Source organism: Colletes latitarsis, chromosome 11 (genome assembly GCF_051014445.1).
Source record: "Colletes latitarsis isolate SP2378_abdomen chromosome 11, iyColLati1, whole genome shotgun sequence".
Lineage (NCBI taxonomy): Eukaryota > Metazoa > Arthropoda > Insecta > Hymenoptera > Colletidae > Colletes > Colletes latitarsis.
The window spans coordinates 22417651-22434947 of NC_135144.1; the positions used below are offsets into that span (position 1 = coordinate 22417651).

A 17297-nucleotide genomic window follows, 5' to 3' on the forward strand; every position below is an offset into this window, starting at 1 on the left:
AAAATTCGTTCCAAATATGGCCGAGTCGTTATAACTGGTTTCGATGATTTTACAAGAAGCACCATGTATTCGTTAAGATTTTAACTAAAAGTTAAGCTTTCGATAATTACTTCATGTTATTAATATTTGTTTGGTTAGTTTTGAATTACTAAGTGCCAGTACAAAATTATGTTTTATTATTTACTGAAATATAGTTCAGAAATTTCCTAACATATACACTGCTTTGTTATTCTGTTAGTGTTTTAAAATAACACTGCATTAAAGGAAACTTTTAATACAGATAATAGACGGGTATTAGAAATTAATAAACTTATAACAACGGAGGAAAAAAATGTTTCAATTAGTATATATTTAATGTTACTAATCTTTCATAGTAAAATATATGTTGAAATTGCATATGTTTATAGTAATACATTTGTATCAAACCGTTTCTTGTACAAACAAAACTTATGCATACTTACTAATTAGGGCAGTATCTTTGCATTTGAATGTTATGATTCATGAAACTAAATGGTAATATGATATATTGAGCAAACACGTATAGGCGTTCTGATTATAATTAGTGTTTAAAATATAATTTTACTGAGGTAGAATGTTCTAAATATTACGTGTACATGAAAAAAGAAAACACTGAACATTTCTACGAGAAAAAAAAAAAAAACAATATTTTGCTATAATAAAATACAAAATCTATATTAAATGAATCATTTGTTTCTGTTAGTCTGGCTCGCGTAACTAAACATTTTACATCAAGATGCGATTAAAAATTCGTAATGAAAGTCTGAAAAAAATTCTAAAAAAAATTTGTACTTGTAATAAATACTTCATATAATAAAAAATGACCTATGCCAACGGGCAAACAAAAGATCACCTATAATGGGTCAGTTTACTCGTTTCTTTCTTTATAGAGCAGAGTATAGTTTCAAATGACTAATTGACCTAGGTATATGTAAAACATATTATTGCCTTCACCAGTTTTCATCGTATAAAGGAGTACCGTCGCCGCTGATCGACATACTCCGAGGACTAGAATTTGTAAATGGAGTCCCTTTGGGAGATTTGTAAGATGGAGTACGAACAGAAGGAGTTCTATTTCGTGGAACTGCTCTATCGTTTTGAGTTTCTTGATTCCGTGGCGTTCTTCTATTGTCATCGTATCTTGGAGTAATGTTGCTAAAATCGAAAAGACGATATTTCGTTGTTCTTTCAATATTGATGACTGTATCAATTATAAACTTACAAGTTTCTCGAAGTAGATTGTTTTGCACGAGCCCAGGCTTCCGCCGCCTTTGTCCAATTCGTTGAGTCAGACGAAGCAGACCTATGAGATCTTGAAGTTCTATGTGTATTTGAATTCATTGCGGGTGGTATTGGTTGTAAGAATGGTCCTTGATTATGACTGGGGGTCTGTGGATGGTGAGGTGTATGATGTGGAGTATGATATGGAGTCATAAATGGAGTCTGGCCTGAAGGCGTGTAAGGTGTGCTTCCATAAATTCCATAATTATTAACACTGGCAGTTCCTGGAGTACATGGCGGGTAATTATGTGGAGTTTGGCTTGCTACTTTCGAGAGAGAATGTAACATGTGGTGTGGCATATTTTGGGCTACTTTTTGTATTGCGTCTGAATTCACTCCTAAATTAGAAAAAGTAAAGTTCCATTAGAATAGAATAACAATTATTGTGATGTTTTAATGTTGTAACGGTATTATGAAATTTACCATTAATTCCGGGAGTACCAATGTACGGTGTTCTGGTAGTCATACCTCCATGTGGCGTACCAGGTGTAGATTGACCAGGTATAGGATCTCTAAAATGTTCTTTAAACCAACGGAACAAGTCGTTCACTCTATTAAATATTTGACCTCTGTATCGAAATCCATCCGGTGTCACGGTCACATACTCGTGACGGCAACGAACTCGCGGTAAATATGAAAGTAAAAATTTTCCAGGATAATTCTAGAATAACAAAGGGAGTAATTATATTTTGAAAATAAATATTACCGAAAAATCTTACCTTAGCAGCAGATATAATATACGGTATTCCTCCAGGATTTTGTTTTTTCTGTTCTTTTAATATTTCCTCCGCTTTATCTTTAAGGCCTTCCACATTTGGTTTGTAGTATTTAAAATCTAAAAGTTCCGAAGCATAAACAGCCATTGGATTAATATGTCTTGCAATAATTTCATCCAGATCTTCGAATTCTTCATTGCCAATCCACAGACTACGACCTAAAGAAAATACGTTTTCTTTGCCCTCCTCCCTTACGTCAATATGTTGATGAATTTTTTCTGTGACTTTCCATGTTACTGTCAAATGATCGGATCCTTTACTGCTTGGACGTATTATCGTTTCTCCTTGTTTCACTGTTTGCATTAATTTCTCAACTTCTGCGAAGCTTATGTTATGAAAACTGGGATGTATTATAACACGTTTTACGTAAGTCTGTCTTTGTTGCGCTTTTTTGGTATCTTCTTCAATCTTTGTATCCTTCTCCTCTGCTTCTGTGTCATAGTAAGCGTCCTTCTGAGGTCTGTGAATAATGTGTATAGAATGATATTTATAAGAATTATCATAACCGGCACAAATAAAAAAATTATTTGATACATTACCTCCATTCACGATTTTTGTCAATAAGGTCACTCGTCTTACTAGTACATTCGACGCTAAATCGTTCTACTTCTATTTTTGTTATACGACAATGAATCACTTGACCAACATGTACTCTTTCCTCTGGATTATTGACGTGTTTATCAGATAAATTTTTTACATGAATGTAGCCAGAGATTCCATTATCCAATCTTAACCGAATTCCAGTTGCTTTTCCAGGACATGCGCCAGCATCAAAATGATTCCACACTTCTGACAATTCTGGGAAATCGTTCTTCAAACAAAACGGGCATTGCCATAAACCAGTCTCATCGTTTCTAACAGGATTTGCTTGATCTAGCTGATCTCCTTGCGGTTTCCTGTGACTTATTCCAACAACTGTTGCTAGGACTAATTTACCAACATAGAACGTTTCCGGGGTCTCTTTTGTCAAAACATCAAACAATTTCTCTGTATTTAGAGATTGATAGGCTACACGGAGATCTTTGTACCTACAATTCAGTTCAGCTCTTATATCGTAAAGAGTAATGCATTTGTTTCCAAAACATTGTCTTTCAAGCTCTTCGGCAAACGCATCCAGATCTAAATCTTTTAATCTTTCTGGAGATTCAAGAATTTCTTCTAAAGCACCAGCAGGATTTGCATCTTCATCGTCATACTCTAATGCATCTACTGCCATTTTTCTCGCCCATTCGTACGTTTCGGGATGTACACGTGAACCATCCAAAACTTCTACATATGCCTCGGTACTATCCCCTAAACTATTTGTGTCTATCTTAATAAATCCTGCACAGTTAACAAATACCTTAGGCCCCATGTGAAAAGCTGTTACAAGTTGTGTTCTGTTCTCTAGTCTCTGATTAGTTTGCTTTAGAATCTTAATCAACGATTGAGCCTTTCTGGCACCCAGACCACACACAAATTGTACTAAGTTTGATGTATAAGGCTCCTGAACTGTTCGATTTAAATCTACTCCTACTTCATTTACGCGATTTATAAACTCCAAATATAAATTCTCTATAAGATCTTCTTTAAGTAATTGATCTTGCAAAGGATGATATTTAAGGCACATAATTTCTTCATCTACGGTACACAATTGAGAAAACTCTAATAGAGGATCTTGTATCCTTCTTGCTAAAGATATCGCTTGTCTCAATAATTCTGGATAATCTCTGAAATCGGATGTACCTTTGTTACTATTCGCATATACTTTAGCTAAGTCATTATCACATATCTCCACTTGTATTGTAGGGAATTGTTCGTCTTCTACTAAATTAGTAATACATTCCTTCAAATCTGCTACTATCATTAATGCTTCTCTAGATTCACCACTTACTACCACAACATGTGGTTTTTTTGTAGCAATGAAATTCTTAACTGCTAATAAATCAGCCTCCTTCATCATTTTTTCATTCTCTCTAAAACTATTTTTGCGTTTTAATAAATGTGGTAATCTCAAGTAATCTGTACACTCTCCATCTGGAGCAATTATACAAGTAAAAGCAGATACAGACGGATCAGATACATAAGCCAAACCCATTACTCGAATTCCTTTACTAGTATTCCAGTCTTCATCATCTTCATCAGGGAATTCGCAATTGTATGGAGCAACTTTTATCCAGTTATACATTTTACGACAACAAGCTTTCATAACACATTCTTTCGCCTCTATTAAAAGATTAGATCGTAATTCTTTCTTCAACTGTGGTATTACAATACGATTTAAAGCTATTTCAACACTGCCAGTTCTCAGTGCATTCCAATCTTGTACACTTTTACTGAATTCGTCTCTATAGTATAGTTGTTTTATTTCATCGATATAATTATTGGTAGTATTTCCTTCTATCATATCACTGAATGAAATTGTAATTAATTTATCTTCTTCTGCCATAATTAATTTTAAAAATTGATCTCCAATAAGATCTCGTACGGGCTTGTCTTTAAGATATTTTAACGTAAAAAGAGGATGATTTTCATCAATTTCTTTAATTCCTTTCTTAGTCGGTCTTACAGATAACTTTGCTCTTTCCATATACATTTCTCTGACGCACTTACATACTAACGGTTCATGTGCTAATTGAATTGCAACCATTAATTGCACAGCTTTAAGCACTTCATTGCTAGTTTTAAAAACTGCTGAACAAAATTCCTCGGCTACTACAGTAGGTTCTATTGATTCCTGCTCTACTTCGTGACGCTGATAATTATCTCTGAGATTTTCAGCGAAGTGTTCTGGCGTGAGACCAAACTTTTTAGCAAGTCCATCTAAACCAGCCTTTCTACAAACGGAATAAGGACCTTTCCTGACTGGCTGTTTTAATGTTTCATCTATTTGTCCTTCGTCATCATCCTCTATGTCAATACTTTCTTCTAGAGAAATTCCATTTTCTTCAGCTTCCGCAATTTGCTGTTTCCTTTTCTCAATTCTAGCTTTCTTTCGTATTTCTATTTCCTTCTTACGAAGGTCCTCCTGCATTGCTGGAAGGTCATGACTATAGTAAAGCATAAAGTGTCGATAAACATCGTTTAATTCTTCAAAAGTCTGAACATTTTTAAGTCGTTCAATATCATCATCTTTAATGATCCGTATATTCTCGGGTAACGGAGCATCAGGATTTTTCATAATTTCGTCCAATTGAAAATTTCTCATTTTTTCAAATAATTTCAATAAATTCTCTTTTCTTTGTTTAAGCTGACACCATTTTGTGTCGAATTTATATATTTTCCATAAATCGTTAATATTTAATTCTGGTAAAACATATTCCTTCCTATAAAATGAGATGAAAGGAACTTCGAAATTTTGATTACGCATGAAATCTAAAGCTTTTTTAATTTTGCTGACAGTTTGTGGGCCCTTTTTAGCTCTTTCTTTGGCTTCTTCATTTAGATGAGCATCTTGTACCGAAATTGTTGGCTGGCAGAATGCTTGCTTGTATATCCATTCTGCTTCAAGATCTAGTTCATCCGAACCTTCTGCCGTCGGTGTAATTGGAATAGAACGAAGTTGCATACGTTCAGGAATGTCTGTAGTACGAATCTGAAATATTAGATCCATGAGAGTACATTATGCAAAGACATAGATAATAAATTAAACCTATTTTTAATGATGTTATTACCTCGTTATCCACATCAGTAAAATGTCCACGGATAAGTTCACTAGGTTCATATATTTCAAAAATACTCTTCTTTGTGGTTTTCTTTTTAAAATGTTTCCTCGATCGTCTCGGTCGGTCTTCTCCATCTTCAAGGTATTCATCTTCTGCATCCTCCTCTTCATCTTCATCAAATTCATCATCTTCGTACTTTCCAAATTCTTCATAATCAAAATCAACACCAAATATGTCCTGAGCTTCTTGCAAAGCACTGTATCAACGAAACGTATAATATAATAGATGAGTATATAAAACATTTGTACACATATTTTTGTACTATAAATATTTCTTACGCGTCGGAAAAAATATGTTTCTTCTTTCTTTTTTTCTCAGTTATAGGTACCCCATCACCATCCACAATAAAATCATCTTCATCTTCACTTTCTTCTTCATCAAATGCTTCTACTTCGGGCCTATGACTAATTTCACTTCTTTCATCATCTTCCTACAGATAAAAACGAATACTATTCAAAATTTGTTCATTTCCTTTTATAGTGTATTATAATTTTGCTTAGAAATTTACATCTCCAGATCCTTGAAACAATTCATTAGCAATAGCATTTCTTTCATCTGTTTCTCCCTCTTCTTCCCCTTCAGATTCTTCATCTTGTATTCTGCGGAGACGTTTAAAACGATGTTTCTAAAAAACAAATTACATCATGGAATTTCACATTAATGTATTTTCTATTTCCATTTTTTATTCTTTACACACCCTCTCAACTTTTACACCCAAATTCTCTTCAAGTAGATCATAATCTTCATCTTCCAAACGATCATCAAAATCTTCATCATCACTTTTTTTACGTTTCCCAGAACCATCTGATCCATCACTATCTTCACCATCATTGTCTTCAATCGGATTATCATCGATAAGTCCATCAATTTGCCCTTTTTAAAAAAATTAAGAATATTTAAAATATACATATTTTTGGCCATAACTCTACTTCAAGCGAAGTAAGACTTTGGTAAAAAATTTTACAAATGGAGTGTAAGGTACAAAAATCTTATGAAATATCGAGGAGCCTTGAAAAAGTAATAATCAAATATTGTGTAATTCTCATTACACAAATCCCTCCAAATCACTTCTTACCTTCATCATCATCTTCCTCATCGTCACTGTCCTGCATAGCCCTTAACTTTTTAAGTTTTCTCCTTTCATAAACATCGAGTTCTTCTTCTTCCTAAAATATTATGAAAGGTTATATAAAACCAAATACTTTCACTGGTGTATATTAAATATTTCAATGCTCACCTCACTCTCTTCTGCTTCGGCGTCCAAGTAATCTGCCATTTTTTCTTAGAAATATAAAAATCTTTCGATGAAATCTACAGCGAAGTCGATAATAAAGTGAAAAACAGATCGAACAAATCTACTTTGTTCAAAGAGACCATGATATCCAGTGACATCCGCGCATATATTTGATATGTATATATAAAGGCTTATTCTCAAAGAAGTACATAATGTTACAATTCTTGTCTTTACTATAGTATGTGTTACGATTCCCGCCTATATCTTCGATCTTGTTCTTGCGTGAATACTGTGAACGTAGCTAGACTGAATTGCGTAACCATATCATGCTTAATTTTGGAGGGAAAATAAAATCTGAGAATACTTCATATAATTGCGACATTATTTATTATACAATGTATTCATTATACAATGCAATGTATATTAAATATTCAAACTTATGTAATTATGCATTCGATGTAGAACAAAGTCGTATTATTTATGTTAGTAACGTAGAACTGAAAATCAGCACGTCATTGTACTTCTTAACACCGAGTTCGTTCACTAATGGCCTATTCAATTTTTGTCCAATCTAAAGTTTATTTTTGAGTTCTAATTTCTTTGAATCTGATGATTTCTGCCTTAAACTTTAATTTACTGGAAACTCACGGAATAGTGACATAGTGTACATATAGAGATTAGTGGCTTTGGTAATCAAGCATCGACGAGATACAGAATAGACCTATCGTTTATTAGAATTCGTGTCTCACGAACCAAAATACCAACTTTGTACAAAATCTGAGATTTTAAATTTGCTCTTTGTTTAAAGAAAATGAGTTGTTCGTGCTTTATAGCAAACATAGAAAGTACGGACAAGGTACAGAATTAACCTATTATTAGTGATGGGATTTGGAATACTTCAAATCACTTCAAATCTATAAAATGGCGGAAAAATCGAATTACTTCGAATCTAATTCGAAGCCTTAGAAATCTTAGAAATCTTGACTGATTTAAAAGTCTTGATCGTCTTGATCGTTTGGGAAGTCTTGTATTTGTAGGTGTTTATTAATATACTTTCTTTGTACGATGAAGAGTCACCTTTCTGAACCTTGTTAAGGTAAGAATAATAATTATTATATTATATACAAACAGTTCTGTATGAATAGTTAGAAGTTAGAAGTATGTGATTATCACATTGTGCTCCTAGGTGACAACTTTTTAATTAAAAATTTAATTCAATTTAGTTCGAGTAATGTGCTATTGATATACGTAGAGCAAACAACATACATTGTAATTAGGGGTGTGTGGGATCCCAAAAATATTCGAGATTCTTAAAAGTGACTTAAAACTAAAAATATAACATACTAGTTAAATCTATTAAAACTGATTCCTAGAATGCAATGAAATATATCATAAATAAATAAACGTGTAATTCTTGGATTAATAAATTATTTTAATCTTGACATATGAAATTATTGACAGAGCATTGTTATTCCATATCAATTTGTACGATTTATGTATAGGTCAAAGGTTCTATTAAGTTAAAGTCATTTGTCGGGCGTGTAATTCTTCTACGCTTCCGCCAAGCATCTTCGCGCCTAAAACCGAACTACGTTTTAAGAAATCAAGATACCAACGTTGGTGACTTTTTCCTTGAACGGCAAAAATTATAAAGTTGTTTGATACATTCAATTAGTTGACATACTCGCAAGACGATTGGTCAAATTTTCTTTCTTTTATTAAAATGCAGATTTACAACCGGAAGTGAATCGATCATCGTAGTACTTTCCTGCCTGGTTCGCTATTCGTCTGCGACAGAGTGGTTTGTAAATTCCTCAATAGCGTGTTAGTGATACGTAGAAATCGCGAGGTGAAAACGTGGCGAAAAAACGCGTGAAATGATTAGAATACGAATTTGAAACGATTAATTACTTTACGAGGATGCCATCTAACGAAGAATCTACGGGTGACGGTCTTTTGGAGAGGCTTGTTAAGAGTGACGAAAATGAGGTTGTAAATTGCCGGAGTAGCGCGGACAATATTGAAGGGCACAAATTACGACACGGCACAGACAGTTTTCCAAATATCAATGAGAGGCCGGTCGATGATATTTCTATTAAATTTTTTTACAAGCCGCATAGCATTACGTTGCTCCTCGTTGCGATTGGTGCTGTAATATATTCAGCCTTCACTAGGTAATTGAATATACTGATTCTGATTTTGTTCTTATAATACGAATGTAAAATTTCTGTAAGTATTCATGTTAATTTAATGCAGGAATACTAATAATCTCGAGGACAACATTTGGGCTGGAATACTTTGCATCATATTTTTTTTTCTAATCATATCAATACTCACATTTCCAAATGGACCATTTACAAGACCTCATCCGGTCGTTTGGAGACTCGTATTTGGCTGTAGTGTATTGTATTTAATGGGCCTGTTGTTTTTGCTGTTCCAAGATTATGATACAGTGAGAAAAATCTTTGTGTGGATCGATCCAGGCTTAGCATCATTTCACATCGACATGGACAAAGAATACGGTGTTAATTGTTCAGATATTACATTAGAGAAGATATGGAATCATTTAGACATTTTTGCGGTAGCTCATTTCTTAGGATGGACTTTTAAAGCAATACTCATTCGACATTTTGGTATTCTTTGGGCCATCAGTGTTATGTGGGAAGTAACAGAAATAGCATTTGCCCATTTACTACCAAATTTTATTGAATGCTGGTGGGATGCTTTTATACTTGATGTAGTTATCTGTAATGGTTTCGGGATCTGGGTTGGATTAAAAATTTGCTCTTTGTTGGAAATGCGAGAATATAAATGGGTAAGCATTCGTGACATTGAGAGCACTACTGGAAAGTTGAAGAGAGCAATGCTACAATTTACACCTGGCAGTTGGACTGCTGTTAGATGGTTGGATCCAACTTGCACATACATGCGATTTGTTGCACTGTGTCAGTTGGTTATTTTCTGGCAGGTTTCGGAGCTGAATACTTTTTTCTTGAAGCACGTGTATGAATTTCCACCCTCTCATCCTTTTGTTGTGTCAAGATTGGTACTAGTTGGAATAATTGTTGCACCATCAGTTAGGTAGGCAAGGGTTATAATATAAAAAACATTAGATCTGTATATACAAATTTTTTAAATAGTCTTTTTGCTTTAGAGCTTCAAAAAATGAGATATCTTTGAGAATTCTTGGTCGATAAAATATAAATTAGACTTTGCTCATTACTTAACAAGGTTATAGAATATTCTTGATGATATTTACATATGAATTATAGGCAATACTACATGTATGTAACAGATCCAACATGTAGTAGAGTAGGGACTCAGTGTTGGGTCTATGGTGCAATTATGCTTACAGAAGCATTACTGTGTATACGACATGGTGCTGCATTATTTGAGCGTACTCAAGCATTGAACATTCTTGTATGGTTACTTTGCCAATCTCTAGTCTCAGTTCTCTGTGTTTATGGCTGTGTTCTATGGCACCAATACTTTGAGGTATGTGTCTTTTTCTTTGGAGTTGAGTTATTATTCATTTTGTAACTAACTGAATGATTATTTGTGGTTTCTTTTATGCCTCCTGCATGGCTCTCGTCTTTTCAGACGGAAACGAAAGCTACTTCAAAACAGTCAATTACCCAGTTAAGCAACAGCCATGTGGACGTAACCCATAGCAGTGGTATGTGTTTATGTCTACTAGATTCTTTTGAAGCATAAATAACGTACTAAGCTGATAGTGTACTGAGCTATTGATTTATAATTAACAACTACTAAATATAAAACAAGAGTGCCACCTAAACGTACTAGTCATTACCTAACTGACATGAATGGTATCAAAGCAGGAGAAATTGTGTCATGGATACATTTGTTTTATGTCCTCAATATTGAAGAGCACAAATTTGTATTTACATTCGTATTGTGTCATACTTGCAGCAATAAAAAATACATAGTAAGTGTAATAATAATTTGTGAACATTCATGAATATGAGTGCATGCTTAAAAATATTTTTGAGTTACTGTGTATGTTTATGTATTTATTATTGAAATAGTACAAATATTTTATCAGAGCTCAGTTCATCATTGGTTCAATAAATGCTAAAGTAATGTAGAGTTGTAGCAATCAATATCTGTTCTAGGGGGTATGGTTCACTCTACAAAATCTGTGCTGGAGAAGAAACAATTGTGAACAGGTTTGCAACAAAAAACGACCGACTTAAGGGTGAAGTGTTTACACTATCAAACTTTCTAGTCGTATTATAAAATAATATAGAGGGGAGTATTTAATTTTAGTAGGTTTCTGATGAATGAGCTTATCTGACTTTCTCCATATTGCGTCTGTTAAGTGTGAATGTTAAGAAACAAAAGAAATCTCGTTTCTGAGAATAAATGAAAAGCGTCGCGACCACTCGATCACTCTTCCTCATAAAAGTCAGTCACTATATCATTTACGCGTCGCAGGTACACTGGTTGTATCGCTTAACTCAAGATATGGAAATACGTTGCAAGTGTGACTAGGTAATATTCCTGAACCCTCTGCACATTTCCAAACGCCACCTAGAAATCTACTGTTAGACGCAGAAACAAAGATACGAACGCGACTCGGCAACTGCTCGTCCTCGTACAGAGATATATACGACGACGTAAATGGTGACTTCGCACAGTGCATCTGTGGAGATCGTGAATGAAAAGTTCAGTTTATGGTAATTGCCTTAATAGTTGTAGATTTTAAATGATAATGCCATAAATTTCGTTGTAACAAAAGTACCTGAGCATAGGTGAGATAGAATAGCTGATCAGAAGCAAGTTCAAGCCATGGAAGTAGAACTTCCTTAGAAGATCTCAATCGATGTAAAGTATCGTATGCTAATCTCAGCCCCATCGTTTCGGATAACCGTTCATTTAGCGTCAATTGCGAAATCTGAAAAGTTTTAGCGAAAGAATAGTGGTTACTTTTCAACAGCGTATCCTAATTGAACGTTTTACTTTAAAATAATATTTGTACATCATAACAGTTTTATAGAGGAAAGGGAAGTACAATTTCACCTCGTAAGACACATTCTGTCCTGTAGATGGTATCATCATGTTTATAGGACTTCCATAGGGATTATTCCTTTGACAGTAAATGTATTCTTCAAAAATCAGGTTTGTAGAATCGTCATTTAATAGAGAGTACTTGGCGTCGCGAGTTCCATTCCAATAATAGATACCTGGCGTACAGTAAAGGTATACTGTTGAATATTTGAATGATAAAACTTTCTTAACGTTAAAGATCTATCGTTATAAATGCTACAACGTTAGTCACTGTGACATTACGATTATTACATATTGTTTAAATACCATTTGCGTCGAAATGATGGGCAATTTGGTGTGCTATCACATTACCAAGTGTTCCAAATATTATGTAATCAAACTGAGTTTGGTTATATTTCGTGGACCAGTCAATCACACCAAATGGTATCACAATGAGATTTAATCCGTAAATTGCAAGTCCTTTGGATTGGAACGGTGTTGCGTAATGCGTCCAACTATATATTAATTCGCTTATTAGAGTAACTCATAAATGTTTCGTACACTTCTAATTGTAAAATCTTACATTTGTTCAGGATTACCCGGATTTGTAAATAATTCCGCATATGTCAGGTTTCGGTTTCTTTTCATTAAAGTAACAGAATTCTTGAAATAATTATCCGATAAAACTACCTAAAGTTAAACACCGTGATAGTTAAAATGTTATTTAATGTAAATATTTTTTACATGTCAAAGACATTAGATTTCCTAAGAATCGTATCATGTATTTATGTATACGTCAACAGACTTGAAAATTAAAACGTTTTTTTCGTACCTTATTCGCGCGAGTTTTTCTGTAAATCGAGGTGCTATTAGTAAAATACGAAATATCCGGAATGGTCACTTTCAGATCATTTATTTTTGCAACCAAAGTGTTACGTCCTTCTGCTACCCATTCTGCCTGTTCTACTTTTAATTTTAGCGTTTCTTTCAGTTTTTCAAACAAACTACGTATCTATTAATTTGTACAGCAGTAGTTAGTTATTCTTTAAAATTACATTTCCAAAGAATTTCAATATGTACATATACGCAAGAAGTATCGCAAAGTGTACTATTATCAAGCAAGAGGTAATTTTATGCGAAAAAGTAAATCGAAAATGAAGAATAAAATTTTTTTAAATAACAAAACAAAAAGCGTTGTTTAAAAAAAAATTTATTTTTCATTTATGATTCACTTTTTTTTTTATATAGAATTATCTCTTGCTTGGTAGTACTATACTTCGCGGGATACCGTTTATATATGTAAGTGTGAATTCTTACAGTTATATTCATGTATAGGATTTCATCGTTTGAAAATGAGGAAATGTACAAGCTTGAAGCTTCTGGAATTAGAACATTGACAGCTGTACGAAGGCACTGTTCCTTAGGAATTGTATGTTTTGATAAAACAAACTAAAAGAAAAAAAGATATGTCGAAAAACAATTCAGAGATTAATCGTAGACAGAGCCGTACCTTGTGATATACATCGTGTGCATATAATCCTAACAATGCATTATTTAATCCTATCGCGTCTTTAGCTTCGAACGCCTCAAGATTTTTCAATCCTTGAACCAGAGCATCGTAAAAGTAAACCTGTACATTAACTTCTGGCTGAATCTTTTCTTTCGTTAACATAAAAATCAATCTCGTCCAGTCTATCTATAACATATATTATAGAATATATCGATTTCATTGAGTAATATATAGCCAGATAAAACTCGGTCGCTTAAAGTGTTCATATGCTATTTTGTCCCCTTGTTTGAGACATAAACTAAAGTGTAGTCAAACAGTATGGTGCCAGGCAGTCACTCAATGACTTTGAGTGGTCAAAATTAATTTTGACCTGACTGTAATTAACCAATAGAATACATAAACTTATATCTTACGACGCCAAAATTTGCTTGCAGATCTTCGATCGAAACGCGGGTATAATTTTTCATCAGATACGCCTCACGTATCTTATCCTTAGTTGGATAATTCTGAAACATAGGAGTAATTAACCGTGTTTGTGAAAACTATCGAGGTATCTTATACAGCAAATGTAGACTCTGATTTAAGAAATTCATAAGATATTAAATTTTCATAATGTTTCGGCGAAACAAAAATAAGCTTCAGAATGAAATATAGATTTTAATTTGGACTTGATGAAATTAGTGTAATATTCTACATTGATAGTAATATTGTACAGTATTCTCCTAATCAAGTACTGAATGAGATAGTTATTAAAGTTTTTTTTAAATGAAATGTTATATTTTTCCTTTTTTTCAATATCACGAGACTACAAAAAAGTTAACAAATTCACTCGACAGTATTCGCAACGTTGCAAGTGTACGACATGCCATAGATCTGAATTTAATTGGGTTGATGTAACATGAAATTTTTCTGACTTACTGCAAAAAAGTTTTGCACGAGTTCAAAATCGATGTTGATGACCGTAGTGTGCACGTGTTGAGAGATATTATACGAATTGCTCAACTCGTTGAAAACGCCGAGTGCTTTCAAGGCTTCCGTGATGGAATTTATAAATGTCTCTGTATTGTTCTATCGAATATAAGGAAACGCGATTAGATTTCTCAATGATAGAGCATATTTTTTATCGAATTCATGTACATATCCGTACTTTACACGTTTTATATTCTCTGTACAGCTTCCCTAAATCAACCGTTTCTTGGTCTCTTTCGTATCGATTTGCGTAACAGGGATCATCCTCCGTTTCTTCTGTCTCGAAGGGATTTTTTAATGTCGCAGGGCCTATTTTAAGGGTGAATACTTTCGGAGAATACTCATTAAGATCTGGAGCGATGTCAAACAATAAAGCGCTGGAATATTGAACGACGCAAAAAATATACGAGTATACGCAATTTTTGTACAGTAGTCGTGCATAAATTTCTTACCTATTGTGTAATAATAATGTACCAACTAGTTCGGTGAAGTCTGTATGATTTTGAGGCCAGTTCTCGACAGTATAAAACTTTCCAACATTGTCTAACACTTCTTTCGCTGTAACGAAGATGTTATATTGTTATCAATTGTACATTAAATGTATGTATATTCAAGTTAGAGAGTAGTTAGATATCCTTTATATACCCAGCTTTATCCTTTCAATAAAATCGACGTTCTCATATTGCATGCAACTGTTGTAATACTTAGTGAAAATACGGGATTTCTCATCGTCGATGTCCTCTTGCGCTTGTCCTGAAAATGAAATGAAACTTACATATGTATATAGGGTGGTTGTGGTTGTGAAGATATAAAAAAATGTTACAGACGTAAGCGCGAATCTTTTATCAACTACCTTTAAGATTCGCGGGTTTTCAAAACATAAAGTTATTTAAATGTTTTGCTTTCAGTAGATCAAATTATATATGTACATAACGTTCTAAGGTAAATTTCGGAAGCATATGGCTGTTAAACAGATTTTTATTATACTCTATTTTTTATTTAGGATCTAGGATTAGATAAGTAATATTATATTTGTAAAGAAGAAGTGTTTGTATTTTTCCTCATAGTTATTTCAAAGTCATGTAGTATTTTTTCAATATCGTCGAGATGCTAAAAAGTGTTTTGAAAATTTACGTAGAATGACCTTCAAAAAATTTAAGGTCGCAGAAGAATAAATATTAGACCTATAGACGAAGACGAAGATGTCTATTAATATATGTTCTATTTACGTAACATGTTAAAAAGTTTCGATCTAATTAATTAAATAATAATATCTGCTCTTCTATTAATGATTTAAATAGTGTCTAATTTGATTCACTCTTTGATACTTAAAGTGACCTTGAAATGACAATTTTTTTCGTTTCATTGAACTATTTGCTTAAACTAGTATGTATTGTGGATGTGTAAATACTGTTCCTACATATTGAATGTTGGAAAACGCCCTTTGTTTAGAGATTTTAAGAAATAAAAAACGTTACGAACGTAATATACGCTGATAGGCTGCATTTTCTAAATCCACTTCTATAGTCTGTGGATTTGCCTCGAACCCACCGCAAGCGTATTCATAAAAGTCTTCACACGGATCGGCCGTATGATTCATGTAAAATAGCATTTTGCTAGCTATATTTTTACATTCGCCTGTTAGGCACAGGTTTTCATTAAATAGATCCCACGGGGTCGTGGTTATAGGTCTTCCTGTAGTACTATTTTGCACAGTACTTATTGTTGTAAAATCGGTAGTTGCATTCAGAACGTAATCGGTAATTTCAGTTATAGTACTTTCTTCATTTTTAGTTACCGATTCGATAACGTTGTCTGTTGTAGTTTCAATTATAGTACTTTCTTCATCTTTAGTCGTTAATTCGATAACATTGTCTGTTGTGATTTCATAACTGTCTGAGAAAGTCATTTTATTAACAAAATTTATATCCGTGGAAGTGGAGAGTTGCGTGGTATCGATTTCGGATCGATTAACATTTTCTTCGTATTTTTCTGTAGTTAAATTTGAAGTACTTGTATCTGTAGCATTAACATTCTCGAGTAACGAGTTCACATTAGTCGAAGAAACTTCGTACAATTGTTTGTCAGTTACTGTGGATGTTGATATTTCTTGTTTTGTGGAAGTTTCAACATTTACGAGTTCTTTGAATTCAGTTGATCTGTATATAGAGTTTGTAATATTTATCACATTAAAGTTCTGTGTGGATACTTCAAATTCCGAAGTTATTTCTAGCTCGACCGATTTATTTAAAAAAGTATCATTGTTCAAGTAAGTCGATTCCGTTGTGCTTGTCGTTCTCCCTGCATGATGCTTATGACCATAATGATGGCGCTATATCGATAGAATTATTTTTATTACCTCTATTCTAGAATTATACTCTTAAGAAACTTACCTGCGTTATACCCCAATTATCATCTTGATATTCTCGATCGTAAGTATGATTTCTTTTCCACGGTAAACTGACAAGTATTAGAATAATACACAAAAAGAAAAATATTAATAATGCCAGAACACAACTTCTATAAGATTGATCTGCTTGTGCAGCTTCTCCTTCATCCTTATTAGCGACTTGATAAAATTCTCGCGAAGGCATTTTTCAAATGTTAATTTACAATACTCATTTGCAATGTTTTAAGAAAGTGTTTATATTAGCACTAAAAAAATAATACTGGTTTCCCAACTGCACAGGATTGCAGTACTTTTTCAACTGAACTCGACACAAAAAATATTAATGCAAAAAAGGAAGTGGTAATGTGGTTTTACTAACCACTTCCTTTTGATTACAACCTAGTCTTTA

At 33.4% G+C, this 17297-nt stretch overlaps 3 protein-coding genes across 5 annotated transcripts; 1 reads left to right on the forward strand and 2 right to left on the reverse strand.

Moving 5' to 3' along the window:
- Positions 1-330: 330 nt before the first annotated feature.
- LOC143347666 (transcription elongation factor SPT6) lies at positions 331-7265 on the reverse strand. The gene is made up of 11 exons (XM_076777061.1): positions 7017-7265; positions 6855-6945; positions 6477-6652; positions 6288-6404; positions 6058-6209; positions 5729-5975; positions 2615-5649; positions 2019-2535; positions 1723-1960; positions 1241-1637; positions 331-1173 (listed from the first exon to the last, which is right to left on the reverse strand). The coding sequence occupies exons 1-11, from the start codon at positions 7053-7055 to the stop codon at positions 969-971; spliced, it is 5214 nt and encodes a 1737-aa protein (XP_076633176.1). The 5' UTR covers positions 7056-7265; the 3' UTR covers positions 331-968.
- Positions 7266-8625: 1360 nt separating this feature from the next.
- Positions 8626-15985, forward strand: L(3)77cdf (phosphatidylserine synthase 1 homolog l(3)77CDf). 2 transcript variants are annotated; one of them, XM_076778012.1, is made up of 5 exons: positions 8632-9187; positions 9270-10094; positions 10286-10508; positions 10614-10689; positions 11147-15985. In XM_076778012.1, the coding sequence occupies exons 1-5, from the start codon at positions 8934-8936 to the stop codon at positions 11194-11196; spliced, it is 1428 nt and encodes a 475-aa protein (XP_076634127.1). In that variant the 5' UTR covers positions 8632-8933; the 3' UTR covers positions 11197-15985. The 2 variants fall into 2 exon arrangements, with proteins under 2 accessions (XP_076634128.1, XP_076634127.1); XM_076778013.1 differs by lacking the exon at positions 10614-10689 and having other exon boundaries at positions 8626-9187.
- Positions 11438-17190, reverse strand: LOC143348128 (endothelin-converting enzyme 1). 2 transcript variants are annotated; one of them, XM_076778006.1, is made up of 15 exons: positions 16893-17190; positions 15982-16831; positions 15145-15252; positions 14952-15057; positions 14678-14876; positions 14449-14598; positions 13944-14036; positions 13531-13716; positions 13338-13469; positions 12853-13032; positions 12604-12710; positions 12348-12535; positions 12054-12217; positions 11776-11928; positions 11438-11676 (listed from the first exon to the last, which is right to left on the reverse strand). In XM_076778006.1, exons 1-15 carry the CDS (start codon positions 17091-17093, stop codon positions 11452-11454), a joined length of 3042 nt encoding a protein of 1013 aa, XP_076634121.1. In that variant the 5' UTR covers positions 17094-17190; the 3' UTR covers positions 11438-11451. The 2 variants fall into 2 exon arrangements, with proteins under 2 accessions (XP_076634121.1, XP_076634122.1); XM_076778007.1 differs by lacking the exons at positions 12853-13032; positions 13338-13469.
- Between the last annotated feature and the right edge of the window lie 107 nt (positions 17191-17297).